Genomic DNA, 21,025 nt, shown 5'->3' on the forward strand with positions numbered 1-21,025 from the left:
AATTAACTAATGTCTTTGAATATTTTTTGTGATTTTTGTTTATACTTTACATAGAACATCATCATGTCACGTTTAGACAAGAGGAGGAAAGGAGTGTACGGGCCTCAGATGGGTAAAAGAGCGATCATCTTTTGTTGATGACATGAACATGCCCCAGAAGGAGGTTACGGAGCTCAGCCACCCATATGAGCTTCTCAGACAGTACCTTGATCACGGAAACTGTTAAAATTTAGATTTTGTTTGTCCTTTAAATACCACTGTATTTTGTAATAGGCTGCTTCTGTTTTTTGAATTAAGGAGTGTTTCATTTTATAGGGGAATACTGAAAGGTGCTAAATTATTTCATTGTCATGCTCATGGGTCATACTGTAATTATTCAACTTCTGTTTTACACAGGAAGTTGCAAAATGTGACAAATTTTTTCAAATCTTAATTAGGAGTTTCTGCGGTTTCTACTCAGGCACCTGCTTGTTCCTGATATAATACACAAAGGGCATCCTTCTACCAGTATAACTGGTATAAAAAACACACAAAGCATTGCTTAAATAATGTAATAAAAGCATAGTGTGCAATCCAGTTAATAGCCAGGTAGTTTCAATCAGGTATTATTAAATCATTTAAGAAAAAGGGTTGATGGCAAAACTGTCAAATTGAAATGATTTTGAACATTTTTTCCAGAAACTATTAAGTGTATTGTTGATTCCATGAATAAAATTTGAACCATTGATTTTTTTAGAGTATGTTCTTTATTTGTGCTTTTATTTTCACCCTTGTTTTTTTTTAGCTCACCTTGCACAAAGTGCAGGTGAGCTTTTAGGAATGGCCTAACCAAATGGGCGTCCGTCGTCCTGTCGTCCTGGTCCACATTTTAAATATATTCTAAGGACATCTTCTTATGATACCGCAAGGCCCAATGTTAATGAAACTTGGGCAGGAATAACTCTTTGTATGAAGCTCTATTCAAGATTGTTCAAAGAATTCCATTTCATGCAGAACTCTGGTTGCCATGGCAACCGAAAGAAAAAATCTTTAAATATCTTCTTTTAAAGAAACCGTAAGAGCTAGAGCTTTAGATATTTGGCATGAAACATCTTCTAATGAGTGTTCTACCAAGTTTGTTTCAAAATAAAAGCCCTAGGTCAAAATTGGCCCCGCCCCAGGGGGTCATTGATTTTTCCCTATATGCATATTAGTAAAAAACTTAAAAAATCTTCTTTTAAAGAACCCTAAGAGCTTGAGCTAAGGAAATTTGGCATGAACATCTTCCTAGTGAGTGTCTACCAAGTTTTTTTTCAAATAAAAAGCCCTGGGGTCAAAAATTGGCCCCCGGCCTGGGGGGTCATTATTTTCCCCTTATATGCATATAGTAAAAAAAAAACTTGAAAATCTTCTTTTAAAGGAACTGTAAAAAGGTAGAGCTTAGGAACCCAAAGAGCTAGAGCTAAGATATTTGGCATGAAAACATCTTCTAGTGAGTGTCTACCAAGTTGTTCAAAATAAAAAAGCCCTGGGGTCAAAATTGGCCCCACCCCAAGGGGTCATTGATTTTCCCTATATGCCATATAGTAAAAAACTTAAAAAATCTTTCTTTTTAAAGAACCCAAAAGAGCTAGAGCTAAGATATTTTAGCATGAAACATCTTCTAATGAGTGTCTACCAAGTTTGTTCAAATAAAAGCCCTGGGGTCAAAATTGGCCCCGTCCTAGGGGTCATAGATTTTCCCTATATGCATATATAAAAAAACTTAAAAAGATCTCTTTTAAAGAACGCCAAAAGAGCTAGAGCTAAGATATTTAGCATGAAACATCTTCTAATGAGTGTCTACCCAAGTTTGTTTCAAATAAAAGCCCTGGGTCAAAAATTGGACCCTGGCCCCGGGGGGTCATTGAATTTCCCTATATGCATATAGTAAAAACTTAAAAAAATCTTTCTTTTAAAAGAACTCAAAGAGCTAGAGCTAAGATATTTAGGCATGAAAACATGTCTCTAATGGGTGTCTACCAAGTATGTTCAAATAAAAGCCCTGGGTCAAAACTGGCCCCGCCCCAGGGGGTCATTGATTTTTCCTTTATGTGTATTAGCAAAAACTTAAAAATCTTCTTTGAAAGAAAAAACCCAAATAGCATTGATTTTAGATATTATTACATGAAAACATCTTTAAGTAAATATCTACAAAGTTTGTTCAAATAAAAGCCCGGGGGTCCAAAATTGGCCCCCTGCCCCCAGGGGTTTTTGTCATTGTTTTTTAACTATATGTGTATGAGTAAAAAACTTAAAAAATCTTTTTTTAAAAAACCCAATGAGCTAGGAATAGATGTTTTAGTGCATGAAAACATCTTTCTTATTGGGTGTTCTACCAAGTCTGTTCAAAAAAAAACCCTTGGGAAAAAATTGGCCCGGGGGGGGGGGGATATATACAGAGTGGGGCGACCCTCAGGGCCATCATGGCCCTCTTGTTTATTAAAGGCTAAAAAAATAATGTTATGAAAATTTTTTTGATTTCAGGATGACTTGAAGGATACATCTAAATAGATACACTACAAGATATCCAGTTTCTTCAACAAAGCTATGGGCCCACCAAAGGTGGCGGTCCATAGAAATGATGTCACACCAAGATTCTTGAGGACCATTTTAAAACATTGTAGGCATGAATCCTTTTTCAGGTTGATGTGAAACAATGACCAAGATTTTCCTCAGTTATCATGAGTCTATTAGTCTTAAGGTTTGTGTTGTTTTATTATAAACCTATCATAGACTTTCTTAGGATACTAAATATATAGCTTTATTTATACTCTAAACCCTGCAATGTTTGATAAACCCTGCCTTTTCAGCATTATGTCATTGGGATAATTTGTGACGTTCATATTAGTTTTTATGTACACAGGCTTTGCCGTCACTTTAATGAAGAACTTTCTTTTTTCTCTTAAAAAAATGAGTTTGCTGTTATTGCTAAAATTTGTTTTATAAAGGATTCTTGGAATTTAAAATTTTTTGATTTGAAATTATTATATTCTTAATGTTTTATATTTCAGGGCCAGGGAAAATTCCCGTCTGACTTTTTTCACACTTTTTGGCAACCAGAATTGTGGCTGCTACAATCTGGCTGATGTTATAAAGAGGCAATGGCTAACTTATTGCCAACTCCAGCAAAATCAACATTACGTGTTTTTTTAACTTGCGTGATTTCTCCAGGATCATTTTAGGTGTCTGTTTGATAAAAAAAACCACAAGTTTGGAGAAATAAACGTGTAATGGTTAATGGTATGTAAGCTCTTGTTTCTTTTTCTTTTTTTATAAATTCCATGGATATTCATCCACCAAAGTTAAAGATGTGTATTCAACAATATGGCCTTAAAAAAGGGTCTCCGCCTAAAGGTTTTTTGAATGCACAGAGACTGGAATATTTTTTTTTCGAGATTTAATGTTAACATTTGAATGAAAGGTGTATGACCCAAATTTCATGTGTGTTCGCAAAATTTTCAAGATCATTCGCTCACTTTGATTTCTCCAGAATAAATATTCTTATTGTGACAAATGATTCCAAAAAAAATTTTTGCCAATGCTTTTACTCAAATGCAAAGAATTGGGCCAAAAAAAACCGCCTGAGAAAAACGTAACGCGCAATTTTCAATTTATTTCCAAAGTATATTTTTTTAATTTCTTTTTCCCTATTTTCCCGTTTTAAGTTTCCCTTAAATATCTATGTAAAAATTTAAATTTTTTTTTTAGGTTTTTTGGAACCCCATGGGAAAAACCCCTTTTAATTTAAAAAATAATTTATAATAGTTTTTCTTTTAAAAAATTGGGTTTACTTTTTTTGAATTCACTTCCCCAAGGGGCTTATTTCTTTACTTAAAACTAAAATATTTTTATATAAACAAAAATTGCATTAAAACCCCCTAGGGTTCAATCCTTTTAATTCCCATTTTTTTCATTTTTATTTGTGTTTTATTTTTAGATTATGGGGGACATGAATGATGAGGGTGTTTTATTTTATCTTTTTACTGATGATTCTGACAAAAGGAAAAAGGGGTTTTGAGTAAGTTTTTTTATTCCCAAATTTTATAAAGAATCTTAATAAATAAGTATTTAAGGAAAAAATTTAATTTTCTGGGAATTTTGTTATACTTTTTAAGGAAAAAATTTATGATTTAGGGGTTTAAAAGTTTCAACTACCCTTTTCGGGGGAACCCCAAAAAATTTTTTTCAAAACCTTATTTTTTCTTTTTTTCCAAATAAATTTTTTAATTTGGTTTTTTGGCCTTTTTAAATTTATTTTAATGTTTTAATAAATTATTGGAAAGGAAAATTTTTGCAAAAAATTAAAAAAAAATTTAGTTAAATTTCCCCAAAAAAAAAAAAAATTTAAAAAAAGGGCGGAAAAGGGTTTAATTTTAAAATTTTTGTTTAAAATTCTATAAAGGGGAAAAAAACAATGTTTTTTTTTAAATAATTTAAAAAAATTTTGAAAAATTTAAATTTTTTTTTAAAAAAAAATAAAATTTTTTTTTAAAAAAAATTAATTTATTAAAAATATTTTTTTCCCTTTTAAACGTTAAAAAAGTCAAAAATACATTAATAAAAATTTTTTTTTTTGAAAACCGTTCCCAAAATTTTAAAAAAAATAAAAAACCTCTGTTTTAAGGTTTAGTGGCCCCTTTTCTAATTTTAACAAAATAAAAAAACAAAAAATTTCCCCTGTTTCCTTTTTTAAAAATTATATTTTTTAAATTTAATTTTTTAATTTTGAAAAATTGAAAAGAATAAAGAGTTTAACCCGGAAAAATTAAAAATCTTTTTGTCCCTTTATTGTTTTTTGTAAAATGTTTATTTAATAGAAAAATAAGGTGTAAAAGCAAAAAAAACCCAATACATTTTCCAACCCCAATAAGTTAGGGAAAGTTAAAATTTTTGAAATTTTAAATAGAAAAATATATTTTTAAATTTTTTGGAAAAAAGATCCCTTTTTCCCAAAATTCGAACACCCGGGCTTTTTCACCTTAAATTTTTCATTTAAAAAATCGAAATGTGGAAAAATTTTGAAAAAATCCTTTAAATTTAAAAATTTAATTTAAAATTTTATTTTCCAATTTATAATTGAAAAAGTTTTTAATTTTATTTAATTTAAAGAAAAATTTAAAAAATTTTGAGGAGAAAAATTTTGGAAAAAAACCCAGGGGCCTTTTTGGGTAAAAAGGTGTTAAAAATTTTTTGGGTCGTTTTGAACCAAAAAATTTTAAATTACCAAATTGGTTTTAGGGGTATTTAAAAAAACACTGGGAAAGAATTTTTTCATTTAGGGTAAAATTTGAAAAATAAAAATGACTAAACGGGGAAATTTTTTCAAATAAAATTAAAGTTTGGGGAAATTTTAAATTTTTAATTTTTTAAAATTTAAACACCCTTTTTTTTTAAAAAAAAAAAGATATTTCCCAAAAGTGATTTTTATTGCCTCCATTAAAATTTTTTGGGAAATTGGATCCAAAAAATATTAAAAGGAGGGAAAGGGCTAAACCTTTACCAGAACAGTGCCTAAAGCAAAATGAGCAACAGAGTACCCGTTTTTTTAAAATGGTCAAAAAAAATAACACACATAAAACCAAAAAAAGAACAGTGCCTCGAGGAATAATAACACACATAAAAGCAGAATGAATCTTGTCATCTTTTAGGTAAACTTTGAAAATATAATAAAAGGTGTACTAGTTTCGGTATCTTTTTCAAAATAAATAGATGTTTGAATTCCATTGAAAGTTTTTGTGAAATATTAAGGTCAGCTATTCCAAAGAAATAGGAAGAGCTATTGTACTTACTGATGCATTGGTATTGAAGTAGCCGTCACACTTGGTTACATTTTTGGTGCAAGTTGGTATCTCTTAAAACTACTTAAAGGAATGGGCTGAAACTTCACACACTTGTTTTCTGTGATTATCTTATATTATAGGGACAGGTCCCTTAACTCTGAGCTACCTATTTACAGTATTGTGCCTCTTTTTTTTTACTGTCAAGCACTGAGAGTAGACAAGCACAGTGTCTTACTGACAGCTTTTGTTTAAGATGAGAATGAGTGGCTAACAGATTAGAACCTGGTCAGATTTACATAGATGTGCAGACTGACCTTGTTTTATACAATGCACAAGTAATTAGTTAAGATAGCATTTGTATTTATTGTTGTTGTATTATTTCAGATATGTGTTAGAGCATTTGTCTCGTATCAGTCGTGTTTTACGTGTACCCGGAGGTAACGCCCTCTTGGTTGGTGTAGGTGGCAGCGGTAGACAGTCTCTGACACGTCTAGCTACAGCTACTGCTGGGTATGGCCTTTTCCAACCTGAAATCTCTAAAAATTATGGCAAAACAGAATGGAGGGAAGATATAAAGGTAATGAAGACTTGCTTTTTGTTATCTTTTCCTCTTTAACCATTTTAAAATGGTTGTTGATAGCATGAAAAAGTTAGTTAGTGTATAAGAACATACTTAATTAAAAGTTGCCAAATCTTTTCCAAATTTATGCTGATAAAATGATTTAATTGATTTTAAAGTATTTTATATCAGGAGTGAATTTGAAATTCTGTCATTAAAGTATTCAAACTTCAAAAGTAGACAAGATAAATGTAATGATGATGTATCAAAATACAATTTTAATGTGTTATAAATTGAAAAGTGATTAACTAAAACAGTTATATCAATATACTTCTGTTATGACACACAGAAAGTTCTAAGAACAGCAGGAGCTGAAGAGGTAGGATAATCCAGGGTCTTGGGTCAAAGGTTATAAAGTGTGAGATTGCTGATCTGTTACAGACATTCTGATTGGTTAATTTTGAAAGTAGACTCAGAGTTGATCAATTGAACAGTTCCATTAAGTGCTGTTCTGCAATCTCCATTTTATAATCAGAAATGGTTTGTCAGTGCTCATCTACCTTAAGAGTCTTAAATTTAGATTTAGACTTAAAAATCTTGAAAAAAATTCTTAACTCCATATTTTATTTCATTGTGAACTAATTCTGATGAAACTTTGTTGACTTATCTGCAACTATATAATGCGCATTTCATGAAAGTTTCATTACAAGTTGTGTATACAATGTAAGTACCAACGAATGACGGAACAAAATATCTCGATTTCTAAGTCTAAATTTTAGACTTTAGGTGTAGATGAATACAATGTATAGCCTTGTCATTAGGTCATTGTAAACATGTCTTTAGCCCTTACACTGCTGAATTTGTGAAAATGGACCTGCCCATGTTCATTTTGGAAAAGAGTACCTCACATGAACAATTTTACTGTTGTTTTTGTTTATTTAGAAAGTACACTGAGCACAATTTTACAGACCATTGGATGTTGTTTGATGCTTTCCTTGTAGGAATAAATATTTTAAATTTTAGAATGCTATTGAAAATAGCAACAAAAAAAACAGTCTTAAAAATATATTTTTACACTTAATACATATATGTGTAAATATTTTCACACATATTTTGGAAGCAAAAATAAAGGCATAAAGAATTTAAAGCCTGTTTACTGATATTCAAAATCCAAGTATTCCCATGTAAAAAGTAATATTTAGATTCCAATTGCTTATGTTTGATTGTTGATGGTTTTTGCCTAGCTATGCATTTAGCTAAGAAAAAGTTATAGCTTGCTTGTGGTTTAACAAAAAAAAAAATACAAACATGGATTTTAAAAGGTTTTCTTCCACTAGGTAAATGGGAGTGTCCATGTATGATCTTGAAGTAACAGTATAACATAATAACAATGGCATTACATAGTTTAAACTTTAGCTAAACTTATCATAATTTTAAAGTCCCTTGTTTGTAAATTTTCAGACTTTATTAAAGACAGCTGGAACAGGTAAGACAATGGTGTTTCTGATAACAGACACACAAATCAAGGAAGAATCTTTTCTAGAAGATATTGATAATTTACTCAACACTGGTGAAGTCCCCAATATATTTGCTGCTGATGAAAAGTCAGAAATTATGGAGGTAATGTATTTGATTTCCAAAGAGAAATGTGTTAGTTGTTTTGAATTAATCTGGTTTGATCAGCCTTTTAACAAAAACAAAAAAGGAGTCATCTTTTAGTTTCTGAATTGCTATAACTTCTTAAAGTCTTATTAATAGACCATACATATAGATATGTTAAATAAAAAGTCAGGCTATATTACTTACCAAATTGGTCTTTTATTTCCAGGGTTGAATGCTAGTCTGTCTTAAGTATCTCTATGGATTCTGAAGACATTTAAACACGGCAGAGTTCCAAATAACATATATAGATATGAGATATATAAATTTTGACATGCTATCAAAATAAGATGTATAAAGTTATAGTTGTAATTATATCAAATGTTTTTACCACATAATTACACTGTATGATATCACTGTTTGTATTTAGAGTATACGTCCAGCTATGCAGGCACAGATGGAGGCGGAGGGTAAAGGTGGTGATGATTTCTCTCCCCTGGCAATGTTTGCCTTCTTTGTAAATCGTGTAAGAGAGAATTTACACATCATTATAGCCTTCAGTCCTATTGGAGATGCTTTCAGGAACAGACTTCGTCAATTTCCATCACTTATCAATTGTTGTACCATAGATTGGTTCCAGGTTGGTGATTTCTATTATTACATCCTTTTCTGAACTTTTAGCTATTTTTGAATACCTTTGTCGTCAGTATTAATACAAAAACATTTCTTTGAAATTAAACAACTGAGTTTCTTGTGTGTGTCTAGTTTTAAATGAGTATTTGACTCTTATATGACTAGGAGTACATGTGCTTTCTTTTCGTTGATTTATATCAATGTGATTTTAAACTTTGTTATAAATCAGCATGTCGAATATTGTCATCTTAATGCAGTAAAGGGTTAGCCCCTATTAAGATATAATAGAAGTAAACATGGTGGAGACATACCGAATTGTTTTGTTTATAAGGTATTTATCAGATTAAGAAACTGCATTGAATTTTTTTATTTATCATAAGCATCTTGAAAACTTCAGAAATATTGCATACAGTCACTATATAAAAGAGTTGTTTTGTTTTTATTTACATACATATAGGCCTGGCCTGATGATGCTTTAGAAAGAGTGGCCAATAAGTTCTTAGAGCAGCTGGATATTGAGGATGATCAGAAGGCAGAGACTGTGAAAATCTGTAAACATTTCCACCAGGGCACTATTGGTCTGTCAACAGCTTACTTGCATGAATTGGGACGTCATAATTACGTCACACCAACATCGTACCTGGAATTGATTAATGCCTTTAAGACATTGTTAGGATCTAAACAAGATGAGACACTTAAAGCAAAGAGGAGATATGTTGTTGGTCTGGAGAAGTTGGCATTCGCTGCTAGTCAGGTAATTATATGTGTACAGTAACACCTGTCTGGGAAGACCTTATTAATGTTAAGGGACATTGAGTGTCACTTCTTCTTTCTAAATATCTTTTTGCAATTTTTTTTACATGACAACAATTGTATATATTTTTACTATAAAAATGTTTGAATCAAGTCACAAATCATTTTAACAGCTCTGCTAGAGAAGACACATAGCAAAACTAATCATTAAAGCAATATTTCTTTTTGCACTGTTTGCTATTCAGTAAGTAGCCATTTTGAAATTTGATAATGATGAAAGGTTTTGTTCAGATTTGAAGATGGACTATAGTTAATTTAAGATATCTAGCATGATATTGGTTAATCTATGTAAAATTATTATTAAAGATGTCGAGGTGCGGAAGTAAAAAAGTATCTCATACATTGCTGCAGTATTTATTATATTATTTGTGTTTGTTATTTAGGTTGCAGACATGCAGAAAGAGCTTGAGGAACTACAGCCTCAACTTGTTGTTTCTGCAGAGGAGAATTCTAAAATGTTGGTGGTAATTGAGAAAGAATCGGCTGAAGTTGAGGCCACCAGTAAACTGGTAAAGGCTGATGAACAGGTAGCCAATGAACAGGCTGCTCAGGCTCAAGCTTTAAAAGATGAATGTGAGGCTGATCTTGCTGAGGCTATCCCTGCCCTCGAGGCTGCCTTAGCTGCTCTTAATACACTGAAGGTATGATGGTTGTTTCAAATGTTTGTCCCAATAGTAATTCGGCTGTTTTTGAATGCATATAGATTGTAAATTTTATGAATTATAATAACCATGACTAATTTTTGTTGTTTTTTAAACCATGAAAGAGTAAATTTTTGGTTATAGTAAATATAGTTAGTTAGTAGATGGTAGATTGTTCCCACAAGATGAATGTTCTGGTCATGCCTTAACAATAGTGATGATAAGGATCTTTCTACTTCCAGTATTTGCTGGAGAGCCACCAGGCCATTAAAAAGTCCATTTTACTTGAACCCAACATAGAAAGAAGAAATCAATATTGTGTAAATTTTTAAGAAAAAAAATAAAATTATCCAGTGGAAAGATAATTCAAATTGTGCTTACCTTACAGCCTGCAAGATATTACCAATTGGAAGTCAAATGAAAGAAAATGCCGGTGGTGAAAATTTTGGATGTAAGCTGTTTGTGTTTAATGAAGGATATAAAACCGGACAAAATCAACGATCCTGACAATCCGGGACAGAAAATCTAAGAAAAATTGGGGACCATCAAGAAAAACTGCTAGGAGATATGACCGTTTCCTCAGTATGCTGAAAAGAAATATGACAAGTATAACATTAAACTATGAACTTTTTTTTTCTTAAAACTAAACAAAAAATATCGAGACTAATTTGTATTTGGAATTTGCATTAAAATGATATATATGATATTAAAGTAAGAAAACCATTATAAATATTATATTCTTTTCTAAAATGATTTTAAAGAAATGAAAATTTTGTTTCCAGATACATGTGATGCAGAAGATCCGTAAAAGAGTATATTTGGTAATCCAGAAATTTGACCCGAGCAAGGTGGAAAAATGCTTCCTCCGCAGCTGAAGGTCTCTGTAAATGGATCATGGCAAAAATGGAGATTTATGATGCGTGTTGCTAAAGTCGTAGCTCCAAAGAAAGCCCGTCTAGCTGAGGCCGAGGCTGATCTCAGCTCGACAATGAAAACTTTAAATGCAAAACGTGCTGAGTTGGCAGCTGTTGAGAAACGTTTGGCTGACTTGAAAGCCACATTCAAAGAAATGACAGACAAGAAAGAACAGCTCGAGTTTCAGGTGGATTTGTGCGGAAAGAAACTTGTACGTGCTGAGAAGCTGATCGGTGGTTTAGGTGGTGAGAAGTCCAGATGGACAAAGGCGGCAGAGTTGTTACAAAACACATATGATAATCTGACAGGTGATGTGTTGATCTCAGCCGGTGTGATTGCCTACCTCGGTCCGTTCACATCTGCATTTAGAGATAGGGCAACTCATGACTGGGTGAACGAGTGCATGGTAAGTGTACAAGTATTAAAATTCATTTCTGAATGAAAAAAATATATATATTTATAGAAGCAACTAGATTAAACTAAAATAGTAAGATGTCTCATTGGTTAAAGATATGGCATATTCTGGTTAATGTGTACCGCCTTTCATGTAATGTTTTTGCTTGGGGTTTTTTGGTGATAAATCTTATTCAGCAATATTTTTTTGAGCAACTCAATTTTGAAATTTGAATGTTAAATTTGATTTAGAAAGTGAATACATGTATAACGTTTAAGTACTTTATAGTGTAATGAAGTATTACAATTAACATATAAATTATAATCCATATTTGGAAGCTGTCTCTGGTGTGATATGTTAAAACACATTAATGTTTTGTTTCAGACAAAGAAGATCCCATGCTCAAAAGAGTTTTCACTGAGTAAATGTCTTGGAGAACCAATTAAGATCCAGGCCTGGAACATCTTCGGTCTACCTAGAGATGCTTTCTCTATAGATAATGGTGTCATTGTGGCTAACTCTAGAAGATGGTAAGATATTATAGATATAAGGTCTTTGTTAACTCTGGTTGTGTCCTTGCCATACCTGTGTAGGTTGTAGCTGACATGGTTTTACCTTGATTATCTTGAAATTATGTTAAGGAATTGTCTTAGTTTATACTACAGTAATTTATTTTAGTTTGATTGTGTTGGAAGCTATAAGCTTTTGAAACATGCTTGAATCCGTTCTTAGAACCAACCAGTACTAAACAATGAGTGTAAAGTTTTTTGCTCATGGAAACAACGGCTTGGCCCAGATGGGTTTTGAACTCATGCAGAAGGACTTGTCTTGATGTAATACATTGTATTGGTATAGGATTTTAACCATTAACTTAAAATTTGCACTGTACTAATTTTTGTCCCTCCAGACATTATTTTATCCATTATCACAATTTTTATCCAAAAACATACTTTTATTTTATCCATGAACTCATCTTTTGAATGTTTGTGTATATACAGGCCATTGATGATAGATCCCCAAGGTCAGGCCAATAAATGGGTAAAGAACATGGAGAAAGAGTTTAAACTTTCAGTTATCAAGCTGACAGATTCTGACTACATGAGGACACTAGAGAACTGTATTACATTTGGTAACCCTCTACTTTTGGAGAATGTTGGCGAGGAGTTAGACCCGTCCCTTGAACCATTGCTTCTCAAACAGACATTCAAACAAGGTGAGAATTTGAACTACTGCATAAAGCATATTTTAAATATAACATCAATGAAATCAGATGAAAAGAATTTTAGTGATTTCCGAAGATTTAGATGGCGTAAGTTAAGAACATGTGTGATTTTTTGTTTTCAAGTTAATTGTTGCTTTGAAATAGAATATAGATAAATTCGAAAATGGAGACTCAGTTTGGCACATGTTGTGAAGTATTAGAGTAGAAATGCACATTGTTAGTGTTTTATGCAGAATATTTTAAATATTGAAACGGGAGATGTTTGACATTGATCATAAGTTTTAAAGCAAAATGTAGTACATTTCTCAATCCAAATCATTATCATATTATTGATTAACCCATTTGCCTGTTTGTTCGGGGGTCACCTTTCAATGTATCCATGTCTGAAGACACCTCAGTGATATAAAGTAATGAGAATAGTTGCAGTAACTGGTTGACTCATTTTTATAAATCTACTCAAAGGAAGTGATCGATGATGCACGTTGTCAATGGTTACATCAAGTACCTAAAAGCATTGCACTGTTTTGGATATTTTAGAAAAAAAAATCATCTTTTTTATGCTAACTTTCTTTGTTCAGTCAAATTTTACCATAACTTGACCAGAGTTCTAATATAATTCCAGTTAATTTGAATAGCTACCAAAAAAAGTCTAACAAATTTACTAATGTGACAACAAGTTAATTAGGCATTATTTATGATTTATTCTCCCTCATAAATATGTATGTGTGATTGATATACCTCTTAATTTGTTCAAAATGTGTGCATTTCTGTGGTATATATAATTTCTCCGTTTTCTAGTGTGATAATTACATATTACATGTATTTTAAATTCTATATAATTTCCATTTTTTTCTGCTGCAAAATTGTATTTACATTGTATAGCTGTGCATTAATGTTTACAAATTTATCAACAAGTAATGAATTTATTGATATTTTTCTTGGTGATGGATATATATTCAAAACAAGGGGAAGTATCTTAATGTTTATTTGTTTTGTACAAGTCTTCTTTATTAATGTATATACAATTTTATAGCAGACATATAGTTCTTGTGAATACCCTGTATTGCATTGATAAACCTTGTATATTTTTGAACAGCTGGAATGGGTAGGTTTAGAAGCAAATGTACTTTCTTCCTTTACGAAACATTATCTTTACTATAGATGTATAAATTTTTCCCTTATAATATATATATATGTATTGCATGATGGGTTTATGGAATTCCTTAACCTTCTTTTCCTATTGCACATTCAGTAGTATGGTGATAATTTTATGAAGGTGAACAGATAATTACTGGTAAATACTTGTAGAAAACAATACAACAGTCAATCAAAGTAGGAACATTTATTTCTAGGTGATAAATTTCATCATATCCTGTTAAATTATTTATACACTTATATGCATTCAAACAAGTGGTTTGATGATGTTGCAAATGGTATGTCAAATGGTTTGATGATGTCATGAATGTGATGTCAAAATGGTTTGATGATGTCATGAATGTTATGTCAAAATGGTCTGATGATGTCATGAATGTGATGTCAAAATGGTTTGATGATGTCATGAATGTTATGTCAAAATGGTCTGATGATGTCATGAATGTGATGTCAAAACAGTTTCATGGTATCACAGAATATGGTCTCAAAAAGGTTTGATGATGTCATAAAATTAGATTTCAAAACAGTTTGATGATATCACAGAATGTTATGTCAAAAATGGTTTGATGATGTCATGAATGTGATGTCTAAATGGTTTTATGATATCACAGAATGTGTTGTCAAAATGATTTGATGATGGCATAGAATGCAATGTCCAAATGGTTTTGTGATATCACAATGGTTTTATCATGTCACAAAAGGTGATTTCAAAAGTTTTTTAGTTACAAAAAAATACTTTAGATATTTGACATGACTGCATTACTGTCTAAAGGAGAAATGTTTATAGATGACAGAGTTAAAATAGTCCTGTAGCAATTCAGTGGATTTAACAGAATAAATTTACAAACATGATGTATACTGTATAGAACTTTATATGAATTTTATATAAATAAAGCACAATATTATACTTCTTTTTTAATTCCTTAGAATATTTTTCCATTATTTAGCTGAATATCATGCACAATTTATATATATTTTACAATAATGCACCTGGGGTAGTAGTAGAAAATATGTGATACTTTAGTAAATACTTTAGGATATAGCTTCAATATCACACTAGATAGACAATTGTATTGGAACAGTAAATTAAAAGGGAGAGAGCCTGCTTATGCCGGAAAAAAGTCCCCATATGAAGACATTAGAGTTTGTGTGACATAAAACCAAACAAAATGAATTTGTTAAGATCAGTAACTGTAGGTAAGCTTCAAAATGAATTTTTAGATTTGGGACAAGTTTTTTTTTGCAATATACAATCTAATAATTATATGAGTTACCATACTAGATATAGATATAATAAAACACTTTAGTGTTGTAATATGAAGGATAATAACAATAATAAGTTGATTTATTTCTGTTAAAAAAGAGGATTTAGAAGATGAGGGTAAGGTACTCACTCTAACTGTTGTTTAAGTCATATACATATATAAATGTTTAGTAAAAATATGTCCTGTAAAAGATGTCACTGAAATTACAAATGATTGTTTATATGTTAAAAGAAATCTCAACATGTATCAAAAGTTAATTGGTTGCTGAGTAATTAAATTCTGATGCAGGGTCATTTTGTTGTTAAATTTTACAAGATTTCTGTAAGAATTTCAGAAAAGATATTCCTTACTGATCAAACTAAGGTAGTCATTATTTATTCAACTTAAAAGATATATTAAAAATCAGTTCAACTTACAAAAATTTATATATTTCTGTTAATAATAAATGTAAAACCTGTTTGTTTCAAGATATTATATTTATTCTGCATTAATGATTATTGATTAGATCTGGAAAAAATTGGTAAGGGTAAACAATATTGTATTGTAATAATTGTGGTTGAGAAATATGGGGATATGGTCCGGAATCTATTTATCATTGAATCAGATATGAAATAATGTTACAACTTAGAAAAATTCTTGATATGATGTTTATTATTTCGTTCACTATACATACGGTATATCATGAACTGGCACAAATTCATTTTTTTTATGTTAATTATTTTTGCAATTTAAAATTCAATATTGAAAACAATGCTTATCAAGTTTGCATGAATAAAGTATTTATATTTATTATTCTTCTTAAAAATATATCTGTTTATTTTCTTTATAAAGCTAGAAAGAAGAAACATATTGTTTTCTTTCTTTCTTATTGAAGGAAATATAATAATTGTGAATTGAAAAATTATCACATATTAGAAAGTAAATTCACCTCAATATAAAATTCACCCTATCACATGATAATTTGTTATATTTTACAGAATTTTTTTTTCGCTCATTATATTTTGCTCAAGCAACAAACATAAATATTTTATTCAATTGATTCGGAAATATTTTAAATACAAAGTAATAAATTGTTTTAATTGGTTGCTTTGCATAAATTTCATATTCAAATTACAATTGTTCAGTATGAAATTTGAATTACAGAATATTTTTGTAACCATGGTTAATTTTTAACTGAATATTTTTTTCTTCTAAAAACTTTAAAGTTATACCCACATCTTTAGATAGTAAGTATAGATATAGTGTTCAGTAAAAATGGTGAAAATAAATGTTAAATATTTACAGTACTGTCAATGTTCATTGTTAGTATAAATAATGATGAATGGTCATTGTGTAAACATGTACATGTATCTAGTTATTAATCGATAAACTTGAAATATTACAGAAATTTAGCCATGGCAAACAGAAATTTAGCCATGGCAAATGACAAACAGAAATTAAGCCATGGCAAAACAGAAATTAAGCCATGGCAAACAGAAATTAGGCAATGGCAAACAGAAATTAAGCCATGGCAAACAGAAATTAGGCCATGGCAAACAGAAATTAAGCCATGGCAAACAGAAATTAAGCCATGGCAAACAGAAATTAGGCCATAGCAAACAGAAATTAGGCCACGGCAAACTGAAATTAAGCAATGGCAAACATAAATTAAGCAATGGCAAACAGAAATTAAGCAATAGCAAACAGAAATAGACCATGGCAAACAGAAATTAAGGCATGGCAAACAGAAATTAGGCTATGGCAAACAGAAATTAGGCCATGGCAAACAGAAATTAAGCAATGGCAAACAGAAATTAAGCAATGGCAAATATATGTATTGTATTAATTGTAAGCCTGGACAATGAATCTATAAAGAATAAATATATGTATGGATATTGAATAATTATGTGTTTCAGTTTCTAAAGTAGAAAGTTTATTTATCTTTTTTTTCATACATTCAGATGGTAAGGTTAAAGGAAATGGCTTAGTTTGGTTTATTTTGTTGAAAATTATTGGGTTTTTATATTTTTGTTCTGTTTATGTTTTGAAAATTAAAGTTTGTTACAGTTACAATTGAGTTTCATTTATTCAAATTATGTTTTACTTAAAATTTGCATGGACTTAAATCAATGGCTTAGCGGCTGAAGGCATTTATATTCGAACAAAATTATACTTCTTTTTAAGTTAATGATGATTTATATTTTTCTAAGTTCACAAGTTTGTTTGAAAATGTTGCATGAAACAAGGCTGTTTGTCAGATGATTTTTTAAATTTTATTTTATTTTATTTTTTTTGGTTGTATTGAATGAAATAATGTATAACCTTGCTTTTCAGACCCTTAACAGCTTTGCAGAAAATGATTCCATTATTTTCCTCTGTCACAATTTTAAGTGTATTTTTAAGGCTTGAAATATTTAGCATGAAAGTAATGCCCAGCAAGTGTAGGGGTATACCAAATTTGCATGAGTTTATGCCATGTAAGCATGGGTTTTATGCCAAGCACTTAAATGCATGAAACTACCTAACTGAATTGCTTTTACTGCTTTTTAGCATATTTCATGCGATATATTGAAATAAAAGAAATCAACATTTGAAATAACATCTCATACATTCCTATATTTAACTTATTTCATATTAACATATAACAGTTTGTTTGTAACACTTTCTTGTAACAACTTTAATATATGGTTTGCTTATTAAAAGGACATAACTTCAATTTTTTTTTCAAAAATAACAAAGAAATGCATCTTTCTCTAACATAATAAAACACTAGGAAACATTCAGATAACTTGAAGTAAGGTTTTTCATCAGGAAATGTTTGAAACATGTACATTTGGATACTTTCAGGCGGTGTTGAAATGATCCGACTAGGTGAAAACACAATTGAATACAGCAAGGATTTCAGATTTTACATCACAACAAAGTTGCGTAACCCACACTACTTGCCCGAAGTAGCCACCAAGGTGTCTCTGCTCAACTTCATGATCACTCCAGAAGGTCTGGAGGACCAGTTGCTTGGAATTGTTGTAGCCAAAGAAAGGTCACTAGTTTTATTACATAATTTTCTTCACAGTTTTTCTTAAAATTTGAGAAAATAATATAATGCCTGTTTAATTATCTATTCTTTATTATTCCAAAAATGTCATCACAATATTACTTCTAATGTTTCTTAAAAAACAATATAAAAAAATGTTTAGGCAAATGGTACATTTCAGCCTGATACATTCTGTGTTAAACTAGTTTTGCTTATTCTACATTAATATTTCATATTTAGAATCATGATTCATTACAGCACATGTAATGAAAATTTAAACTTATAGTTCACAAGCTGTTAAATAGTTAAAACAAAAAATAATTATACATCATTGAATGTGGAATTTACAGTGTATTCAGCTAAAAATATAAACATTGTTAGTTCAGAGAAAAAGTCGAATCGGAAGTTTTCTTCTGTGGATGTATGGAGAGAAATGTTTAAATATATCTTTCAATTGACTACTTAAGTTACTCATATTTTCCCTCTGAAAATGGGGACGCAAATATGTGCATTTTTTACAAGGAAATATATTACATGATATAATGATAATTTTTACAGGCCTGAGCTGGAGGAAGAGAGACAGGCTTTGATTATACAGAGTGCTCAGAACAAGAAACAACTCAAAGAAATTGAGGACAAAATCTTGCACACACTTTCAGCCTCCGAGGGCAATATCCTCGAGGATGAGTCTGCTATCCAGATTCTTGATTCCTCAAAGATTCTCTCAGATGAAATCTCAAAGAAACAAAAGGTATAAATAAAATTAAATGTGTGTTTTTTGGTGTTTTGGGGTTTTTTTTGTATGTGTATATTTTTAAAGAGTACAATAACATTTCCTTCAAAGCAAGAACTAGGCTTCTTTATTAATCATTTATCAATAATAATCTGTAAATTCTTTACATTTTTTTTGTTTTGTTTTGTTTTGGGTTTTACGTCACATCGACACAGTATAGGTCATATCGCGATGTTCCAGCTTTACTGGTGAAGGAAGACCTCAGGTGCCCTTCCGTGCATTATTTCAGGCACGAACGGGCACCTGAGTAGAACCACTGACGTTCCGTAAGCTAGTTCTTTACATTTAAGGATAGGGCATAAGTCTTATTTTATGAGAATAGTTTAGTGATACCATCTTTTTGTATTATAACACCAACTACACCTATCTGATTACTTATGTTACTCTTTGTCATTGAAACGGGGTACCCTATGAAAGTGAGAAATAATGATATTGAATTACGCAAAGTATTATTGTAATAACTGCTTTTTGGTTTGTCTTTACCTGTGGGTTCGAATTCTTTCAGACAGTTTTTCTTAAACATGTGAAACATATCTAGCTTATTAAAAAGATCAGTATTATTACTCTGGTGCCAACTTTTGGGCCTTAAATAATGTATACAGGGGCACCAGACGTCTTCTTATACTAGTAAATTAAGAAAGTTGCCATATTATTTTCTATTAGTATTAAGTAATCAGGACCCTAACCCTTCTTAATGTCTCAAAAAAATGTAGAAAAAAACTACATTAAAAATACATTTTTACTAGATCTAGACCATTGGAACACTCTTATTTTGATTATTTTTTTTTTGTACAGATTGCGGAGGAAACAGAAGAGAAGATTGAGACAAGTCGTATGGGATATCGTCCTATAGCCAAACATTCCTCCATCCTCTTCTTCTCTATTGCTGACCTTCCAAATATTGATCCTATGTACCAGTATTCTCTCACCTGGTTTGTCAACTTATACGTAATGTCTATACATGATAGGTATGTACACTTTGTTCCGATGTTTCTTATTGGTGTCAGTTGATTCAGTTATGTTACTTAAATCGATCCTTTGTTAAAAGACCATATTGAGAACTTGGTGGAAACAGTTGTAACTCTTTCTTTATGATAAATGATTCACAACTGTTTCAAAACCAAACCTTTGGTAAGAATAAAGGCTATATTTAGAAGTGTAGTGCAAAAACTATCTTTTACAAAAGACCAATTTTTATCTGTCCCTTGAGTGGTCTTTGAAGACAGGTTTGACTTATGCTAATGTACCATTTAGGAATATTTAGAGAAAAAAAAAGAAAAAGAAAAAGAAGTTTCTTCAAACTGATACCATGTATTTAGGGATTTGTACAAACTTAAAATCATTTATGTTATATAGGACTGTTATGCACCAAATTTGTCATTTAACAGTACAAAATTTAAGTGATAAGATATTTTTTGTTTTTTACTTTTTGATTAAAGATACTTCTTTCCTGTATAATAAATATTCTATCAAACTAACATGGTACCCTACCCCTCCTATTTAAGATCACGATTAATATTCTGTGGAACAAATATGGCAACCTATATACCCCTCCAATCAGAAATCCCTGTTTAGGTAGCTTACCTAAATATGAACTTGTGTTTTCTGAATTTATTGCAAAGACTTAGTGCGATACAATTTTAATACATATGAAATAAATTAGGTACAACTGTTTTGCACTAAGTCTGTGATTTTTTATTCTTTACTGAATGATATATACAAAGCAAAATTTATTAACACAGCTGCAAGCCCACAATGACAATAAGCTTTGACCCATTAGTTGATAAGAAATTAATAGTTTTATGTTTTATCTGTCAGCACATAGTAACTATAGCAACTTGAAGGAAAAAAAAAAAAAAGAGAACAAAGCACTAATGTCTTATTCAAAGGCTTATAATTGCTAATTGTCATTTGGGTATTTGGATGTGTTGATTTCAAAAGTTTTGAAATCAAACAGATGTTTAATAATTATGTGTTATGTGATCTTTGTCTTTGAGAATATATGAGCCGCGTCATGACAAAACCAACACAGTGCCTTTGCGACCAGTATGGATCCAGACCAGCCTGCACATCTGCGCAGTCTGATCAGGATCCATGCTGTTCGCTATCAGTTTCTTTACTTTCTGAGGATGCGCAGGCTGGTCTGGATCCATGCTGGTCGCAAACGCATAACATTGGTTTTGTCGTGACTGGGCTAATATATATATTTATAATGTTCTCTGAAT

At 30.8% G+C, this 21,025-nt stretch overlaps 1 protein-coding gene across 1 annotated transcript in view; it reads left to right on the plus strand.

The window, feature by feature from the left end:
• LOC132716188 (dynein axonemal heavy chain 12-like) overlaps nucleotides 1-21,025 on the plus strand; it is a 77,029-nt gene that overhangs the window by 35,172 nt on the left and 20,832 nt on the right. The window contains 17 exon segments of the mRNA XM_060699395.1: nucleotides 55-129; nucleotides 131-221; nucleotides 3,033-3,049; nucleotides 5,610-5,666; nucleotides 6,184-6,378; nucleotides 7,822-7,980; nucleotides 8,390-8,599; nucleotides 9,050-9,346; nucleotides 9,789-10,046; nucleotides 10,829-10,897; nucleotides 10,899-10,964; nucleotides 10,966-11,367; nucleotides 11,740-11,885; nucleotides 12,354-12,568; nucleotides 17,821-18,013; nucleotides 18,566-18,758; nucleotides 19,596-19,768. Coding sequence (XP_060555378.1) covers nucleotides 55-129; nucleotides 131-221; nucleotides 3,033-3,049; nucleotides 5,610-5,666; nucleotides 6,184-6,378; nucleotides 7,822-7,980; nucleotides 8,390-8,599; nucleotides 9,050-9,346; nucleotides 9,789-10,046; nucleotides 10,829-10,897; nucleotides 10,899-10,964; nucleotides 10,966-11,367; nucleotides 11,740-11,885; nucleotides 12,354-12,568; nucleotides 17,821-18,013; nucleotides 18,566-18,758; nucleotides 19,596-19,768 — 2,816 coding nt within the window.

The sequence above is a fragment of the Ruditapes philippinarum genome, unplaced genomic scaffold (assembly GCF_026571515.1).
Source record: "Ruditapes philippinarum isolate M1 unplaced genomic scaffold, ASM2657151v2 ctg2601_1_1_1_1, whole genome shotgun sequence".
In the NCBI taxonomy this organism is placed as follows: Eukaryota; Metazoa; Mollusca; class Bivalvia; order Venerida; family Veneridae; genus Ruditapes; species Ruditapes philippinarum.